At 41.4% G+C, this 20,798-nt stretch overlaps 1 protein-coding gene across 1 annotated transcript in view; it reads left to right on the top strand.

Moving 5' to 3' along the window:
• Positions 1 to 15,639, top strand: part of LOC140683524 (uncharacterized) — a 127,575-nt gene extending 111,936 nt beyond the window's left edge. The window contains exon 5 of the mRNA XM_072926121.1: positions 10,726 to 15,639. Within this exon, the coding sequence (XP_072782222.1) occupies positions 10,726 to 10,743 (18 nt within the window). The 3' untranslated portion in view covers positions 10,744 to 15,639. The remainder of the gene's footprint in view (positions 1 to 10,725) is intronic.
• Positions 15,640 to 20,798: the final 5,159 nt, after the last annotated feature.

The following is a 20,798-nucleotide window of genomic DNA, read 5'->3' as shown; positions in this document are numbered from 1 at the left end:
ACAAGAAGCCTGACTGATGTAGGACAGAAAACCTTGGGGTGATCTCTATTTTATTTTTTCTCACAGTCACACTGCTCTTTGCCAGTCCACACTACCCTTGAAATTCTTGCCTTTCATAACATTTTTTGTATTTCTAAGCATGACTTACATGGTACAGTTTGGGGCTCTGTCCCCATCCCTGCAGTTGGTTACAGCCATCAGGATCAGGGGAGGATAAAGCTGTGAAGTGAATTGAGGGACTGCTGTACAACAAACCTGACCTGCATCTTTCTGCACCAGGAGTGCAACTGAGCATTCGTCCATTTCCTATAGACTCCCTCTTCCCAAAAAAGCTGTCAATGCTTCAATGACAAGCCTTGATGTTGAATGTGTATCTCAGAGCCTGGGAATCCATGGCTCTTTTCCATCCAGATTTAGATAGGGATACCTTCCCAAGCTGAGGGCTTTTTGATGTTTCAGCTGAAATCTGAGATACTTTGCTTCTATTTGCACACTTTTCTGTAGATTAGAAGCAACTGCACATCTTAAACAATAGATACAGTTATTATATCAGTAGCTCAGCTATATCAAGGAAAATTTGGATTTCTGCTAATACACTCATCTACTATTTTGGGGGTTTATTCTCCCCAAGAAGAGTCAGGTTTTTCTTCTCTCTTTATTAAAAAAAAAAAAAAAAAAAAAAAAAAAAAAAAAGCAGGTAATTGCTGCTTTGATTTTTTAATAATTTTAAGAAATTATTAAAACCAGCATCTGTATACATAGTAAATCTGTTTGCCTTTAGAAAGACTGTGATGCCCTGTGCATTTCTGGGTGTCCAATTTGTATGGTACAATTATATATATCCCTGATGTCTACCAAAACTGCTATTGAATTTCTCTTGATAATTCTTCACGCCTGTCAGGTTTCTGACAAAAAGTATTATAGAGCAACTATGTATTATCTGTGCTCTCACTACAAAAATAAGCTGCTGTGACTTTTGCTTTATTACCTGTATCCTGCCATATCCACAAGAGGATTTGCCCAAGTCATTAGCTGTTCTCTGTAATTAGGGCTGACCTGATGCATTTGGGTCCTATTTATAGCAGCTTTTAGTTTTCTGAAGTCATTCATTTGGGCACTGATGTGCCTCAATAGTGTAGTTCTGTTGCTTAACTTCATATCTCTTTGGGGTAAAGATTATCTTTCTCCATATGAAGGAAAGTATGGGAAAAGCTTGAACATTTTGATGTATTTGAGGCTTACCAAGATTTGTTATGCTATGCTTGTAATTCTTTCAGTTTTAGTCTGTTTCTTTTCTTCCAGTCTAATCCATTCAGAAGATGTGAATGTTGATGCTGCTGGGTGTAGTAAATGTTAAATCTGGTCCATAAGATTCCTGAGGAATGTGGTTTGTCCCCTGCCCCAGACTGCATGTGTCCAGTCCCAACCAGATTGGATTTAGTCTGCTCTCTGTGAAGCATTGTTATACTTGTGTTCACTTTATTAAATCAGATAACCCTACACAGCGAGGTTACGTTCCAGTCTCCTGCAGAAGAGATGTTTGTGTCTCAGACTCTGTAATTTTCCTACATTTCACTGGTGATTCATTTAATATAGCTTTTTGTCCCTTCCTCCCCCCCACCCTCCCCTCACAAAGTTTAAGGTGATCCAATTGTTGGAATGACTCAGCAAAATGAAGTTGATCTGTGGGCCATCTATGTGGATGTCTGTCCCGCTGTAGCCACTGGAGAAGAAATAGGGAAGGGCTGTTAAAACTGCAGATGGAACAGACCACTTCAGCCAGCTGTATTTCCCAGCTCTTGTGGCTGTTCAATGGCAGAGATGTTTGCAGTGGGTCATGATGTTACAGCAGCTTGAGTATCCATTATAGGGTTTAGCAAGTGCTAAATCAGTTGTGTTTTGTTTTTTGTTTTTTTTTTTTTTGTTTTTTTTTTTAAATCTAGATAATAAGCCTTTCAGTTGCTCTTTTAAAAGAAAAACATTACATTTTGAAAATTCAGATGTGGCTTTAGGGAGTGTTACATCAGTGTTGCTCTTTTCTGTGTATGTATTGGTGCAGTTGATATAAAAGCTCTTGTTCCATCACACAGGCATGTTTCACACTTTACGTTCCCCTTCCTCCCCTGCAGAGAGCTGGATATAAACATGTAGGTGATGCAGGGCCATCCCACCTTTCAGGAGGTATGGAATTAGCTATGGAACAGCCTTGCAGCTGGTCTCATGGCCAGCTCTGATCACTTACAGTGTAACTGCAGCTTCAAGCAGACAGGTGCCACCCAACTGGTTGTGGGATCATTGTAGGTAGGATCTCCACGGAATTTAGTTGCTAGGAAGCATCACCTCCTTAGTGAGCTCATGCAAATTAAGGTTTCTTTTTTCAGAGGTTAGTAATTTAGTCATGTTTGGGAGTTTCTGCAGACATCAAAACACAAAGATTTTGCCTTGACACCTTGCAAGTTTATGGTCCAAATCACAAAACCTTTTGAGCTACTCGAGTAGTGACCAGAAGCTTTTCACATGAATAAATCGCTCCAGTTTCCCATGCCTTGCTTCAGAATTAGCTTGAAAAATTTTGGCTGACGTCATGCCAAAAATCCAAAACAGCAACAAAGCAAGGGGGAAAAAAGCCTCCCAGCAGACACCCAGCATGGAAAATATTGCCAAACTTGGGTCTGTTTGTGCCAAGTTTATGTGTGCAAGGCAGCAACAGGGTCTTAGTAGGTAATGCTCTCAACCCACAGCTAATGAGCCCTGCAGCATAGGGAGTGAGAATCACTGTAGAGAGCCTACACAATGCTGTGTGCAAGACACAGATCATATCTGGGAATAAAAAGAAAGGATAACATGATCTCTGGGAATCTGACAAGGCCATTTATGCAGATATTACTCTTACTAAAGGAATAAGTGTTGTAATGACAAATAGATCTATAGGTAGAGTATAAGGCATGTGGGCAGATGTAGATTTTCCTGACCTAAGTGTGCTGTATTTTGCAGTCCCAGCCACAGCACTGCTTTCCTTCTATATTTCTTTTATGAGATACAGGAGGAGGGAGATAGTTAAAGTAATTTTCTCAACATTAATTCTGCCTCATCAATACTTCATGGATTTAATAGATTTTAGAGTTACAATCATTTTGGAGACTATTTTATCAACCAGGTTTAGTGGAGGTTGCTGAAACTAAGTGGAGGACAGAATGTATGTGTGTGTGATACAGGATGCTGTGGTATCAGAATTTCATTATTATGGGATTTGCTTAGAAGATTTCTCAGTGCTATTTGTGAAGCTTTATGTTGGGCACTAAATATATTGTGTATGGGCAGGTGATCTCCTCAATAAGAGTTTGGCATGGATCTCCAGGTACAAGTGTGTCTGTTTTCACCTCATAGCATAAGCACACTGCTCTAGTTCTTCATCTCTCATTACACCTGCCTCTTGTTCAAATGCTCATGTGACATAAACATAATGAAACTGCATATAAAGGAGCATGAAGAGGAGGAGAGATCTCATTGCAGATTACCAAAGCTGAATATTTTTGGACATTGAGTTATTTATATTATCATTCTCCTAAGCTCAAAGATAAAAGAAAGCTTTGGATGCAATCCAGAAAAATTAAGAACAGAAACTAGTGTAAAGATGATGCATTAATGCATGTCTGCAGAATGCCTGCAGTGCTGTATCACAATACCCATTCCAAAATAAAATTAAGATGGGTGGATCCTTAAGGCCAGTGCTCAATGATGGGGGAGATTACTGCTTGAGGTGTCACACTCCATTAGCTGAGGTGGAAAGCTCTATTAGGGTGTGCTCCACATCATTCTGCAGCTGCCCTGCTAGCAATGGGCAACAACATTCCTGTGCTCCAAGGGGTCCTCTGCAGCCTCCACTGTTCTGGAATAGTCAGCTCTTCCCAAGACATATTATCAGGCAACTCACTCGTGGTGATTTTTAGAAAATATCCAGTGAGCTTAAATTCATGACAAGTTTGTGTTCACATTAGCTCTGAAAACCTCAGAGCTAACAAAGGGTTATACAACCTTCTCATAAATAGCATTTTGTCCTGGTGACCTTTATACCTGTTCAGCACCCACCTATAGGAGTCTACCTAATATAGAAAGTCATATTGTTGCTATTGTTTTAAGAAGAGAAAATAATAAAAGATTCAACTGTGTAAATGTCATTCCTGCCCAGCCCGTTTAGTATTACAAGACAGGGAGAAGTCTGCTTTGAGATTTTCTCTCTGGCAAAAGCTTGAAATGCCTTGAATATTGTGTGCATCCTTGATTGTGTCATGCAATGGCAGTAGTGAAAAATACAAAATCTACTATCTCCTTCTGCTAGGGTTTTGAATGCTGTGCTGAGTACTGAGCACTAGTCTTCCTAATCTTACAAGGTGGTGTTGAATCCTGTAACAACCTTCCAAGAAAGCTGTGACATAGCTTGGAAATGCGGTGGAATGGCTTGCACGACTGGAGTGCTGCAATCAGTGGATGGATACAAGCTCTTCAGAAGGGACAGGAAAGGAGAGGAGGCTTTATGTATTAGGGAGTTTTCAGACTGTGTAGAGTTGAGGAGAGTGACAAGAAGGTGTGGAACACCTGTGATATGAGGGGCAGCTGAGGGAGCTGAGGTTGTTTAACTTTGAGAAAAGGAGGCTCAGAAGGGACCTTATCACCCTCTGAAACCACCTGAAAGGAGACTATAGCCAGGTGGGGGTTGGCCTCTTCTTCCAGACCAACAAGCCATAGGATGAGAGGACACAGCCTTAAGCTGCACCAAGGGAGCTTTAGTTTGGACATTAGGAAGAATTTCATCACAGAAAGGGTGATTGAGCGTTGGAATGGGCTGGAGTCACAATCCCTGGTGGTGTTTAAGGAAAGACTGGATGTAGCATTTAATGGCATGGTCTAGTTGACATGATGGTGCTTGATCACAGGTTGGACTTGACAATCTCAAGAGGTCTTTTCCAACCTAATTGATTCTGTGTGATTCTGTGATTCTAGGATTTCAGATAGCATTGATTTACTGACTTAAGTTTTGTGCTGTTATTTTATCAAACTGCATTTCTTACCTTATATTTTGTTTTATGCAAAATTATGATAACTGAAGGTAGTGACTTTACAGACAGAAGGATAAAAATAGCACAAGGCATTTTAGATTCTTTGTGAAATTATTAGTTAAAAATAGACATAGGTGTTAAATAGGATCTGAAATGTTAACTACTTTGTCTGGTTAACAGACATTCCCCTTCATGCAGTTAAGATGCTACACAGAAAGAAGACTCTATGTGAACAAAACTATGGAAACAGGATTTTGTGTCATCTCTTGCCCTCTTTTGCTGTCTATCAGAAGTTAAAAGTTTGTCTTTTTCTTCAGTGGAAACTTATACCAAATTGAAGTATAGTATGCTTTAAGCTAGTGATTGCATCAGTCACCAGCATCTGTTACTGAGGGATGCTGAGTCTGTTTTTCTGTAATTGGACAGAATAATCAGTCTGGGGAAGACCTCATTTTCCACAATATTTGTTGCTTGTGCGTGACACTTAAGAGTTTTTGTCCATTTTTTCCTTCTCTGCTAATTCCTCAATATTAGGGAATTAATGTCTCTCTGCATGCCATTTACTATCAAACATAATCCTTTTTCCCCCTATTTCCTTCCATTTACATCCTTTGATGAGAAATATTTAGGCCACTACATGTCTTTATTCTTGTCAGACAGAGGCTGATGAAAGATCTGTTACAGGAAATTCTGCTCTATCTATAGAGCAGGTTATCTCAAAATACATGCTTAGACATATAGAAAGCAGAGACTGACAGCTGATAGATGCTGTAGACTTCTCACTGTTTTCTACCATGGTCATTATGCCAAATGTGTCAAAACATAGGGAAACAAATTTGTGTACAAGTGAAGGGGCACATTGTTTGGCAGGGAAGACAATGCAATATCCACTGTCCTATTTTTAAGAGATCCATTATAACCATTTTGGTATCTGCTAAATGCCTTTGTAGAAGCCCAAGATCATTCAATTTGCTTTTTTTCCATGCTTTTTCAGTTAAGTTTTGCCCTCTGACTGACTGTAATTACACAGGAAGGCTTAGTTTGAGTTTAACCACTGGCTTTCCTGTATGTCATTGGATAGTGTTGGGAGATTATCAGGCACAGTTGTAAACTACAGTATATGTATATGTCTTCATTTTTTTTTTTTTTTAGATTAGACTGTTTATAGGCCAAGTTTTTCAGATGAGAGAAAGAGAGAGAGAGAGGGAACACTAATCAAAGCTGACAAAGCAGAAGGAAAGCCTGTGTTGAACTACGAGGCTGTTTGCAACAGCCTTTTGCTCACCCCAAAGAAATAGGAGCTTACTGAAGACACAAGCTACATTTCTATTGTAAAACAGAATTTTTACGTGTTGGTACTAACATGTTCACCATTTCTGTGTTAGTGCAGCATGTGCCTGCCATATGTGTGTCACCCTGTACATGTGGTGTAGGTGTTATCCAGACACAGTTACTTGTCCAGTCATGTGTATGGAACATGCCATTGGCTACTAGCAGCAGCAGCAAATCTTGCACAGAACTGCAGCTCTGCTGTGCTCTGAGCAGTTTCATGTGGAGTATGCTCAGCAAAAGGTGTTGCACCCTTCATCTAACATCTCTTGCAGCAGTGTGCAGAGGGACTATGTATTACATAGCAAAAAGCAGCCAAGCTTGAAAACACTTCAGAAGGTAGATGGGTGTTGGGAAGAGCTCTGAGGAAGGAGCTCTGTTTCCAGGCAGAGAGGAAGCACTGGAGCTGCTTGCTGTGCACAGCCAGTGGTCTGTGGGAAAAGCTCACGTTCGTATCGGTTTTGTGAGTTTGCTTTACCATCCAGTTTAAGTCCCCTAACTTACATCTGCTTTTATCTATACTTTTCTGCATGTGTGATTGGGGTGAATGTATGTGAGAGCTGAATTTTAAATTTTGCGGGAAACAGACCTGTTACTCTGCTGTTGCAAGACCCCTTTTACAGCACTTCTAAGTTTCCAGAATTCAAAGAAAATGAAGGAGTTTGTTTTGAGGCATATGTTTGAGACAGCACTGAAAGTCATTAGTATTGCACTAATAAGTCTTCTAAATGCTGTATGAAGTATTTCTGTTAACTTCAGTAGTTTCTATTGCTGTATCAAATATTTCCCTGGTTGTGCTTCTGATTAAAGAAATAAAAAATTCTTAAGCTGTCGCTTTTAACCACCATTTCTTCTCTAAGAAAACTCTTGTTCAATACTATGAGAATCCAGTACCATTCCAGGCCATCATCCTGCTTCAGTAAGAGCTGTAAGAGTGCTGATGGGTGGAGAATTTTTGTATCAAGTTACCAACACTGTTCTGCTTCCACTGTAACCAGCAATTCCCTGGGTTTTTTGGTTGTTTTTCTTTTTTTTTCCCCAGAATATTTCTTCTCTTTTTGAAGCTACTCATGAATGTAGTCAATGGCTTGCTATGCTCTTTTGACTCTCTTATGTCTAGGATAAATTCCAGGAGCTTTATGGTGTGGCTTTAGGCTCCACTGGGTTGGAGATGCTTTTACTTGTCACCCAGACAAGAACTCTCCTTAACTATTTAACACAAGAAAAAAATAAAATCAAAACAAACAAACAAACAAAACCAGATAAAAGCACAAAAAAAAAAATATAAACCCATTTTCCTGTTCCAGAGTGGAGGAAGAAGACACCCTAGGCACAGCTGGCAATTAGTTGTATATTTTCTTCAGGATTTTAACCAGCTCTCCTAGAAATCTGGTTTTTGATGGACAGTTCTCTAATGACAGTGGACAGTGAGATGAGTGACAATATGCTTTGCAAGTCAGGGATGGTTGAAGTACTAGAAAACTGTGAAAGTCTGAGAGAAATGCCCTTGGAGTTTGCTTTGTGTTCTCACAACTTGCCCTTTCTTGTATTTAACCAGTTTGAGTCAAGGTTTTCTGCTCTAGGCTCCTCTGTGTCAGTGGAGTGGGGGAGTGTGAAGGGAGCTGAATTTTTAAAAATCTTTTTTTTTTTTCTTTTATCTTTAACCCAGAACACACGAGCAAAACAACAGGCTGTATGCCAGCTGAAATCATGGTGGCTCATGCAAAGTGTCAAAGTAGCTGTTGGTGCTGTCAGAAATCTGTTAGTGGTTAGTGTGGCAAGACATAAACTAGTAAGCGACTCTACAGAGGTATTTTTGTCATTATGTGGCAGGTAATGACACATTTACTGTGTTAACAAGCTTGACTGTAGCTTGCTTGACATGTCCAGCAGCCTCCAATTAAACTTTAATTTACAGAAATAATTCCTTCTGATATTGCATGCTAGTATTCTTCAAGAGTCTGGAAACATCTAAGCCATCCTAACCCATTTGTTAAATTTTATAGGTGTTGCTTATCTTATGATTAAACAAAACCTTGAGAAATAGGATTCTTCAATGGAGGCCAGTTAAATATTTTGCAAGACTGCTAAAGCTTGCAAGTAGAAGAAACTGACACTGCAGATCATTTGAATCTGTATTATCTCATCAGTGGGTAATTTCCAAACCCCTCTTATTATGTAAATGTATTCAGTAACCAGAAGAATAATTAAGCATGTGAGGAATCATACTTTTATGTGCTGTAAGTCATCTCACCTGTGTTATGTTTGTTCTGGGTGAAAAACAGTGTCTGACTGTGCCTGGGAGCCTCTCCAGGGATTTCATCCTCAAATGTGCAATGCTGTGATTTACAGGAACAGCCTTGTGATGCTTCTTGAACCTTTTGGAGCTTCCTGTTTCTTTCTTATTCTTCCCAGGACTAATATAATTTTAGCTACTTCTTAGCAATTAGATTAGGCACAGGCGATTTCCTTGTAAAATTGCCTGAGCAGGTTCTTCCATAAACTGTAATAAACTTGTTGTGGCTCAGCAATGTTTGGCAGAATAATTAAACTGGACTTCAGTGCCACAAATAGGTATGTAGTTAAAAACCACAGATCTCCTCAGGTGCTTGTTTGAGTTTCTATAAACATAGTCTCTGTCATGGCCATATGTGCCTTCTATTTATGGTTTCTGCTGCAGTCTTTGCATCATTCACTCTGGAAAATCATGTTTTAAGTACATTGGCCAATAAAGTCTTTGCACTTCTTGTCCCTCAAATGTGCCAACATTAAAATGGTTTCAATTTGTGCCATGTGTGTCTTTGATCTTTATTTTAGAATAACACTATTTTTAAACAATACCCTTGAATGTTTAGGGATCATAAGACAGAGGAAAGAGATCACTTAAAGATTTAATAAAAATCAAGAATCACCTTTGTGAGCATCTTTCCAAATAAGCCTGAGAACTGTACAAACCTGAGAATTTCTTTTTCATGCAAGGGCTGTATTGATTTTGTGCAGCATGACAGACACGTTCTGCTAGGTCTGTGTGCAAAAGAGACTCTGCTAACCTCCTGCCCCTTCCCCTATCAGCCTCATCACTTTCTGCCTGCATGTGTCTGGTGCCCCTGCAGCTATCCCCATAAACACAAATGCCCCTTTAAGCATCATTTCTCAAGTGTTTTCCTCTTCATTTCAGGCAGCATACATAAAGCAGAGTGTCCCTGTTCACACAGAGACATACTATTACATTTCCAGCCAGTAGTCTGATTGCTAAAAAGAAAAGATCCCCGCCCATGGGTAATTAGTACTGTGTGTGTAGTTAATCGATTTAAAATTAAATGCCACTGGTGCTGCTGAAAGATCATACTAGGTTTTGTTATTGCTTTGAAAAAAATCTCGTTTAGTGAAGACATCTCTGAGAAGGAATATTGGTTCTTTGTGCACTGCCTGCAACAAAAGAGAAGCTGGGGGTGCAGTTTCCACAAAGGATGCTGTAAATGTTATTATCACCTAGATCATGGGGTTTCTGTGTTAATTTTAAGAGAGAAGCCCTTCAGTGTAAGGAAGTGGCTGTATCTTCTTACTCACAACAAAAGGAGCTCATGTGCCGGCGGTCTTGTGGGTGAGATAGGAACCTCATCTCCTGCTTCCTAGTCCATCATCCTCATCATTAGATGATTCTGCCTCCCAGGCAGACTGATTACTTCATATTTTCATTCATTAATGATTTATCAGACAGCTCCTCCCCTAAAGGCTCATCTCCTCTGTTATACTCACAGCCCACACACAACCAGCAACATGTAGCTGCCAGCTGGCACTCTGGCTTTGGGAGAGCAAGCTGCTGGTAGCCCTTTCCACATCTCCTGCTGCCCCCTCCTCCCCTCCCTTCCCAGCTGCTCAGCTCACCTGCCTGCTCCTTGGTGGCTTTTTAGATTGCAGCAAAGCCATGAACTGCCCCTGTGTCCTGTCCTCCTATGCCATTGCTCCAATCTGATTGTTTAATGTGCTTTTCACAACTATTCTTTCAATTATTAAAAAAATAGAGAGATGAGGTGACCCCACCTGTAATGCAGCCATGGCTGTGTGTTTGTTACAGAAAGAGTAGCCTCTCGTTTTGGTGAGAGGGTTTGCCCAGTGGTGACTTAGATTTTAGTAGAGAAGTGGGAGCACAGGGGAGAGACTAAGTGAGCTGTGTCTGTGAGCAGGAAGGTGTGGGTTGGCAACAGTTTTGAGTTTTGCTATCAGGTGCTTGGCACAACAGCTCTGTTGAAATCCCTCTCCAGCTGTCTGTGTGAGAGAGTGATTTTTATCACGTTGCTAAAGATTAACTCATTCTTGTTCTCTGTTCTGCTCCCAGGAATCAGGCATGCTCTGAGGTCTGGGAAAGAGAGTCCAAATGAATTCTCATGATGAACGGGGGAAATCCAGAATTGTTTGCTACTGTCCAATTTGTCCTCTGCAGGCAAGTGGTGACTGAGAGCAGTGAGAACAAGGGCTGTAGGACAGAAAGAAAAAAATATAAACTAGGAGAAAAGGAATAAATGAAATTCCCTCAAGTAATTTATACATAAATGTATAACTATTGAATGCTTAATCTACTCTTGGCAAGTGGTGACTGATAACTAATTTTCTCTCTTACCTCTCCCACACACTCCCAGCATCTTCAGAAAAAGCATGTGACAGGAATAATAAATCACATTATTTTAACAGGCTAAAATGGAAATTATGGATTAAAAGCGCTATGGATGCTTCAGTAGACAGAAACTGACTATTCCTAGGATGCCTAAAGTATATTTTCATTTGCACTGTTTTTGAGATCTCTAAATTATTCAGGGCTCTCCACTTACCTCTTTGCCACAATACTTCTAAATAAACCAGTGTTAAAGGCATCATTGTCCAATTGAGCAGCTCTTTTGCTCCTACTGCTTGAGGGTAGCTAGAGCCTGACACTGCTCAGGCTTTGGGGGAAGTCTGGATCCAAGTCTAGATTGGATTATCTTTTACTCTAGGTCTCTGAGTTGGAGCTTTGTGCTACTGTTTTAAGGAGGGAGATGGAAGGGGAAGGGGAGTTCAGGCTGACACACACAGTGGTGCTGCGAGACTGATCTGTTTGGATGGCTTTGGCTTTGGAGCAGAGAAGTGTGTGAGAGCAGTAACTGGTTGTGTTCTTTGTGCAGCCAGGTATCTGAAAAAACAGTGTCAGCTCTGAGGGTGTAGGGACTCCCTGCTCCATGTCAGAGGAGGCTTCAGGGCTCTCACAGAGAGGGTGGAAGACCATGGCAGGGCTCTGCTCACACCGGCTGAGGGGAAAGTGCATTGTACGTGACAGGTCAGATCAGGGGGAAAACCAAGAACAACAGCAAGTAACTTATTTCAAGGGATAGGCTGTGAGCAAAGCAGGGACTTGGGACATGGCTCTTGCAAAGCCTCTGGACCAAGGGCACAGCCCATTTCATGCTGTGAGATTGGTACATTCCAGAAGTGTGGGTGAGGATGGCAGCCGAGATGGATAAAGCACTTCATGCGTTAGCAGGTGTGTCAAAGCTTCTTCCAGGTCTCTCAGTAAAACCTGTCAAACCTGGCACACGACTGTCAACAGATCTAAGGGCTTCTTGCCTGAGGAGATTTCTGGCAGTAAAGCTGAGTGTAAATTTACAGCACCTGACTCCTTCATTCTCTGTTCTCTGTATGTGGGGTGTGCATAGGTTGCATTAACTGTGCAAGAAGTTGCTGTAGTGCGAAGAGTATGCAGTGAATTTTCACCTAGTGCTAACTGTGTGGGGTAAAGCACAGTTTACCAAGCACTTGTTTGGTTTTTCCTTGCATCCCATCCCTTAGCTTTACCACTTGGATTGGAGCACAGAACATAAAAAAGAGGGATTCTGAACCACACCTTTCCCTGCAAAATGTATACTACACTTTTGTTGCCTTACGGAATTGTTGCATTTGTCTTTGTCTTGTAAAAGGAATGAGAGGGGGATTTTTGTAAGTGCAGCAGGTCTTCACATGACCTGGCAGAATCACAAACTGCTGCAGTTAGAAATGGCATCTGGAAATCATCTACTCCAGCCCTCTGCTTAAACCAGAGCAAACTTAAATTTGGTGTCTCAGAGTCATATCCAGATGGGGTTTGGATATCTCCAGCTGTGGAGACTGCTGAGACTGGGCAGTATGTGCCAGTGCTCAGTACCCTCACAGTACAAGAGGGTTTTTTTCTGTTTAAATAGCATTTCCCGTACTTTAATTTGTGTCCATCACCAGTTACTGGAAACCACTGCAAGGTCTTGCCTTGTCTCATTTACTGCCTTCCATGAGGTATTTATACACATTAGTAAGAGCCTCCTCTTCTCCAGGCTGAAGAGTCCCAGCTCTCTCAGCCTTTCCTTATAGGATGGATGGTCTGAAATCATAATCATCTTTGTGGCCCTTTTACTGGATATGCTCAAATAAGTTCAAATCTCTTCTGTACAAGGGAGCCCCAAATTTCCAGGGATCCCTACACTGAATCCAGCACTCCAGTCATGTCTTCCCAGCGCTGAATACAGGGGAAGGATCATATTTCTCAACGTGCTGGAAATGCTTTTTCTGATGCAAGCCAGGAAGCTGATGGCCACCTTTGCCATGCCATAAGGGAGCATTGCTGGATTATATTCAACTTAGTTTCCACTGGAACACTCAGATTTTCTCCTGCAGTGCTGCTTTCAAGCTGGTCAGCCCTGGATTGCCTGAACCCTGCTGATTCAGGTTAGCATTTTCAGCTTTTTCTTGTGTTTAATGTGTCTGTGGCAGCTATTTCTTTGTGCAGACTATTTGGTCATTTTACATAATTACACTATTTAACTAATTAAACTATCATCCTGAAATCATGTCCTGTGGAAAGCAGTTCCCAAAACAAGGCTCAGTGAAGCTTGCACCAAAATGGAACATGTTAACCAACTAAGGTATTGGGGTTTATTTCCTCCCTTTTTCTCACGCTTAGATGTAAAATAAGCATTATATTGAGGGAACCAGGCAAAGGCTAATTTGCCTCATTTGAATGTGAAAAGGAGCCCACATCCTTCCTGTGCCCTGCAAAGAATGCAGAAAGACTTTACAGAGAAAACAGATGTACTAATATGTATCACTTGTTGGGGGCAGGGGGAATCCAGGGTGCTGCCGTCAAAGCAGTGCTGAACTTGCAAGAAGACAAAAGCGCCAGCATACAAAATATAATTCTGGGAAGCTGACAAGGTTGGGACTCTTTTCTTTTGCTTATATTTATGCTCCTGGCATCTGAAAATATATATATATATACAAAAGGAAACATGGAGCCTCATTTTTCATGCTTCATCTTCAGGGAAGATGGTAAAGTGCCCAAATGCAAACAAAAAGCAGAGGCTCCAGCCCAGCTGTAGGGAAATCTCCTGCATTTCAGAGACAGTATTGCCTCACCAGAAGAATACACTACTGACATCATATACAAAACAAACATAACTTTTGCAAGTATCCCTTGATTTCATTTGTGTTTTAAATACCTCTCCAACATGTGAATATGAAAGAGTTTGTCCTGTTAGCTCACAAAAAAATGCAGGATACAGTGGAGAGTTTTAATGGTCTGATGGTTTTCAGCATGAGAGATAGAGAACAAATGAACTCAGATGTTATTTCTACAGCTATGCAATACATTCAGAGTTCTATCCTTTCCTGACCCATCTGTTTATCCCTTTCCAAGAACTTTGGCATTGAGCAGTCAGCACCGACCAGCCAGCTTGTGAATTTGCTGGTGTTCATAACTTCCCAAATACAACAACTTGCCTGATGCAGATTTGGCCCTGTAGCAGTATAGAGTCTCTTGCCAGCTTTTAGCTTGCAGACTGGAGGCAGTAGCATGTGGCAATTTATAATTTATTGTATACATGTATTGTCAGTCCCAGTAATAAATAGGAGAGTGCTTTAAAGTTTTCTCTTAAATGACTACCTCAGACTTCCTCCTAAAAACTGGTTTTCCAAAAGGAGAGAAGTGTAGCAGTTACTCAGATGTCGTTTTTCAGCAGTGGTAGCTGAGTAACATCCATGGGTAGGTGCAGTGCTTAGTGAAGATGTGTTCTTTTTCCTAAATGCAGCACAATGGACATTTTCTTACAGTCTGCAATACTGATGTTCACTTCAAATTGACATTTCCTATTCTTTCTGCTGTTTGCAACTTTGGAAAGTGTTCTTTATTCGCAGGAGTTTTAAATCTATAGCACTGACATACAAATATCCGGCCGTGGATAAGACAAGCTCAATAACCTTGAAAGGAGAAATTTTAAGCCCACTTACCTAAATCACTTAGAAGAATGTGAATGGAGCACAACAGCTTGAGGTGTTTGAGTTGCAGTTTAAGTGCTGGCTTGTTTTGTACGATCAGGGTAAATAAAATCTTGGCCTTGAACTGGTATCTGTGTATTGGAACAAACATCTCAATGCAGCACACTGCAGAAGGAAGGAAGCAGGAGAGAAATTAGATCACTTTCCTGCATTATTTCTTGTAAGTGTGTAGTCTTCTTACGTATGGAGCACTCATTTCCTGTTGTAAAAATATTGTAACAGCCTGCAGTAGACAAACGACAAATAATCTGCTGTCGCTGAAAACTGGACTCAGAGGAGCATGTTTAGAGGGAAGTATTGGATGACTGCAGATGACTGGATCTTCATGCTCTGAAAAGACAGTGAGCGTGAACTACATAACCATTGCTGTGATTGTCCTAACAAGCATGGCTTTACAATGTGGGAGAAATAATAGATTGACTCTTCATACACATGGCAGTGTAAAAGTATGAGTGCATTTGGTTCCTGCTTTTTTGTTTTGTATCATCTGTTCATTTGGACAGAACCATGTGTGTATCTTAATCCCCTCTTCTTCATGTGCGTTTATCCTGGAGTGTACGTGCTTCCCTTATCTCTGTCTACAGTGATGTGGGTTTGTACCCATATTCCACATGTTCTCTTACAGCATGATTAAGTTCCAGCTGCATGAACTGCACCAGCTGTGTTTTGTGATAGGAATCATAGAGGTGAGACTCCAATTCAGTAACAGAATCCCCAGTCAGAATTGTTTTCATTGGAAGAACTTTTAAAGTTCATCTACTCCAACACTCTTGCCCTGGACAGGGATACCTGCCACTAGACCATGTTATTCAAAGTGCCATCTAACCTGACATCAAACATTTCCAGCAACAAGACACCGGCAACTTCTCTAGGCAGTCTGTTCCAGTGTCTCACCACCCTTATTGTAAAACATTTCTTCCCATATCCAGTTTAAAACTAACCTTTTTCAGTTGAAAACTGAATTAAAAAAAAAAAGTCACTACAGGTCCTGATAAAGAGTTTCTCTTCATGTTTCTTGTAAGCTTCCTTTAAGACCGTTCTAAAGGCTTCCTGGACTCCTCTCCATGCTGAACAACCCCAACTCTCTTAGCCTGTCTACAAAGGAAAGGTGTTCCATCCCTCTAATCATCATGGCCCTCCTTTGGACCTGTTCCAACATGTCTAAGGTATGGTACTGGGGATCCCAGAGCTGGATGTAGAACTCCTGGTGGGATCCCACAAGAGCAGAGTAAAAGGACAGAATCACTTCCCTTGACCTGCTGGCCACACTGCTTTGGATGCAGCCTAGGATTCAGCTGGCTTTCTGGACTGGAGTCCCATGTTGCCAGCTCATATCCAATTTTTCATCCACCTGTACCCCCAAGGACTTCTCCACAGGGCTTCTTTCAGTTCCTTCATCCCCCAGTCTGTACAGATGCTGGTGATTGCCCTGACCGAGGTGCAGGACCTTGCACTTGGCCTAGCTGAATTTCACAAGGTTTGCACAGTCCCACCTGTCAAGCCTGCCAAGGTCCCTCTGGATGACTTCCCTTCCCTCCAGTGTGTCAATGGCACCACTCAGCTCAATGTCATCCACAAGCCTGCTGAGGGTGCACTCGATCTCGCTGCCTATGCCATTAACAAAGATCTTGAACAAGGTAGGCTTAGATGAGATATGAGGAAGAAATTCTTTACTGTGAGGGTGGTGAGGTACTGAAACAGGTTGCCTGGAGAATTTGTGGATGCCCCATCCCTGGAAGTGTTCAAGGCAAGGATGGGTGGGATTTTGAGTAACCTGGTCTAGTGAAAGTTTTCTCTGCCCATGGCAAAAGGCTGGAACAGGATGATCTTTAAGGTCCCTTCCAACCCAAGCCACTCTATGATTTTATTACTAAATTGTATATAATTCCGTATTGCCTGAGCCTTGTGATGCTTATGCAGGTCCCAGCATAGAGGGAAAGATTCTGCGGCTTCTAATGCTCAGCCAAACTGTGGACCACAACTTGTGGCCACATTCTGGGGGCAGGTCTCATAAAGGGTGGTAGACAAAGGGCAAAAGTCTGCTTCTACTTTGTGTAGGGGTGATTTAATGTTCCACATCAAGTAGCTTCAGTGGCTGTTACACATGATCACTCTTGTCTCAGACCACACTTCCTACGGACATTAAAAATGGTGATCTTTATCTGTCTCTCAGTCATGGTCAGATGACAGATGCAGGTTTTTATTGTGGTAGGGTGACCCGCACAAGTAGCTGCAGAAGAGCAAAGTGAGAATCCTCACAGGACTTTATCTTCCTGGAACACTACAGGAACACAGAAAGGGGAAGCCTTAAGTATCTCACCTGATTTTTGTGTTAAACCATTGCAGACATTCTGTATGGACTGATGGGGGAGGAGCTGGAGGACTGGGAGGAAAGAAAAACAGTTAATAGCAGAGCTGTAAGCCTTTCTTAGGAGAGGCAGTAAAAGGGAGAGGAGGAAATGAGCTTGAGATCTTCTTTTTTGTTTGGTTTTTATTGTATAAAGTTGAGGGACTAGCCACGTTCAACTCTGGTATTTTCCCTGGTGAGTTCTGAAAAACTGTATCATTGATGTGTGGGTCTTCCTCTTTTTACAGAAGTGATTTCAGGAGCAACATCACCAAGTGGAGAAGGAAATCTTCAACTCAGTCTTTTATTCTCAGGATAGACATTGCATAATCCTACCATAATTTATCTTTCTTATGGAAAAAATATTCCCAGCTTCTCTTCTTGTTGTCCCTGTGCAGAAAAATGTCAATGTTGTCTCAATGTTCTCTGACTTCTAACTATGCAGGCCAGAGCATGCTAGAGCTTGGATATTTAAGTGAGTGGCAAGACAGGAAGGAATGGTCCTGACAATTGTGTTGAGAGCAGGTCCACGCAGCCCCCTAAATTTTAGAAGCATGTGAGAAAGGAAAGAGTGCTTTACATTAAGTAGAGGGAAGTGTTAGGAACTCTTTTGAATGTACTGTGGCCATAAAGGACTGCATTAGGCTGTTCCTGGGTTTTAAATTAGTACTTTCCATAGGACAGATGTTTCATGCATGTAATGTGCAAAGACCCTGTTATACACACAAGTCGTGCAAATTTAAGCTATAAATTAAATGCTGTGTATACACACAAATGCTACTTTGGGAACGTTTGTCTCGGTTCTCCCTTTCTCAGATGTACCAGTATTGCTGCTGGGAGGTGAGCATGTTGTTTGGTTGGGGTTTGGGTTGTGCTTTGTTTCCTCTCATTGTTTTCCTCAGTGAGGAAAGGAGATTGGATAAAACTCTTTTCTGGTCTCTGTTGACATCAGCACATTCGATCTGCCTGCGTCCAAAAGAATTATGTCAAAGCAATTGCCTGCATTTGTTTCTTAGCGTGTTCTCCAGCAGCACTGTCGCTTGAGGGTCAGACTGGAATACATTAAACTGGAATTGGGGCAGAAACTGCAGCCAGCCTCAGGTCAATGATGCCTCTTGAGATTTGTGAAAGTGACACTTCTGGGGTTCATTGCATTAAATTCCATAGCATTTCTGTGTCTAGTCTGGATGAATTACAAAGGCAGATGGGATGGTTAGTTTCACATTCTCCTATTTAATTATGTGTCTGTGTGTCTAGAATAAAAGAAAAAGCCTTGCATCTGATTTACTTTGCAATATTTTAAAAAATATATATTTTTTAATCCATGCATTAAAGCTCTTTGCCTCTATGTAATTTTTATCATTTATAGTTAGGAAGATTCTCACAGTTACTTCATCTGTAAAATTCTATTTCTGGAGTCTGGCCTATGTGATCCTTAGTACATCTTTTGACAGAAGCCTTTACAAGGTTTAAAAACACAGTTACATGTGTGCTTAACAGAACATGCTCATACTGTAGGATGTAGCTGGGGTTCTGCCAGAGGGAGAGGGGGGAAAATGTATCCAGGAGGACAGAAAGTATAAAGATGCAAAAATGCACAATTCAAACTGTACTTTTTCAGATTCATCTTTTATTAGTGGCTCTGAAACCTTGTCCTTGATCAGCTTTCCCTAAACTTCTGCTCTGTTAGTGACTAAAGAGTTGCCAATCACAGTTTTGGGTTGACTGTTGACAGGAACTGTTGATAGGAATGCTGGATATAGCAGAGCTGAAGCGGTGGGGTGTGTGTGAATGCATGTACACATACACGTACATACACACCACACTTGGACAGGCCATTTTCCTCCCTAAAATTTTTTACAAACTTTCTGGCTGTGATTCACTCTGCAGAAGCTTTGTACTACGTGTTTACTGAAGACAGGATCTTTCTTTTATGTTTTTGACATATGACCGAGATTTTACTATGCAGTGCATGCTGTGTTTTAGCAGGCATCACTTACTGAGTGTAACCAAAAGTTTGAAAAACATGTTTTTTCCACCTGTTAAACATAAAAATAACTAGAACCATAATTAAATTTAATTAGATGTTTGTATGAAATAACGCCTTCTAAATCTCTGGAGTGGCATATGTGAACTAGTCCTGAGTTCAAGTAATTGAGATTATTTTATCTGTTTTATTTGCAGCATTTACACTGCAGCATTCAGTCATAAATGGGTTCATTCCAGAAGCTTAAAATGAGATGATGCCAGCAACTGGCACAAATCAAACACTTCCAGCCTTCCCACTCCTGCACATTGATAGGATTAATACTTTCTGGCCAAAGGCCCAGGTTAAGACAGACAGCATGCACAAAAGCTTGTGCTGCCTCCTTAAAAAACACCAAATTTAAATATTGGCAGGCTGTGAGATGAAGCAAATTCAGTCACCAGGGCCCCACAGCTGAACACATGGTCCCCAGGAACCCAAATGCCCAACCCCAGCCTTGGGACAGATAGCCAAAAGCTTTATTGGCAGCACCCAGTTCCTTCGGCATGCAGAAAGGGAAGGAGAAGACACGTAGACACTCTGAGTGACTTGGGAGGTTTCTGCAGGAGTAGTGCTCATATCCATTCATTCTGCATAAGGATCTGACTTGTTTCCATGAAGAAGGTAGCTAGAGTCCAGCAGTTCATCCTAAAAGGGTGAATTTGGGAGAGGAAATATCAGTGAGGTATGGAGGACTCTTTTCTGCAGCATAATTCTCTGAGGTCACCTTCTGTGGCCGGGTGGTGCGGCGATGAGATCCCAGCTAGATCCCTGGGCCAAGGTCCCAGTGGCACACAGCAGATGAAGTGAATTGCTGAAACAAGGAGTCACTGCTGCTTTCTCAGTGGCAGAGTCGTAACAACACCCACTGTTTCCCTAAAAGTGGTTTCCTTGGCATCTCAGCATGAGAAGCTTTGTACTGTGAGGTTTTGTGTGCAGCCAGGTGCTGGGAATTGAGAGAGGCTGCCTGCAGTTCCTGGAGAAGATGGACAGTTGGGTGTTGACCATACTTAAATGGCACCTCATCCCCAAAAGCCTGGGGTTTCCCTGGAGATGTTTTGTAAGCTGTGAGCAGGAAGGCTGCCAGTATTAATACCCTGCAAGGAGAAGGAATGTTTCTTGGTGGCAACGCAAAGCCAAGTGTGGTGCAGTAACCACTCTGGCTCACCTGCAGGAGCTCCTGCTTTGTAGCAATTAACCCAAGCCCTGTGGGCATGCATCCTTTTTGAATCATGTGTGGTTACTTTCACAGCTTTGCAGAGGTGGGCAGTACCTCATAAACTGTGGTGCAAAGGGTTAATTACCGATTAAATGCCTATAACCCATTAGTGCTGAGCATGCAGAACAAACTTGCCTGTTCACAGCCTGGATTGGAATAATTTTCAGACCTGATTCAATTTCTATCTTTGCTAGGTCAGAGTCTGCTGTTATAAAATTTATTCAGTGTAAGAATACTGCTATACCATGAACAAAATAAAAAAAAAAATTCCCTCTGAGATTTTTGTTTATAACAAAGCTTTTTGTAGCCCAGTGTTTTCAGTTATTTAACTTCTCTTCCCTGAACACTCTTCGAGTTTTTCCAACAGTTTTTTTTGTAAAATGGAGCAGCAGAACCTGATACGTTATTCATGGAGCAGAGGAACGAGAACCAAATACAGCGTCACCGTAACCTACCTACTCATCTTTTGATTTTCATCTGTTTGTACAG

The sequence above is a fragment of the Taeniopygia guttata genome, chromosome 3, assembly GCF_048771995.1.
Source record: "Taeniopygia guttata chromosome 3, bTaeGut7.mat, whole genome shotgun sequence".
NCBI lineage: Eukaryota > Metazoa > Chordata > Aves > Passeriformes > Estrildidae > Taeniopygia > Taeniopygia guttata.
Note: the sequence above shows the minus strand (reverse complement) of the source record. Positions and strands in the feature narration are given on the sequence as shown.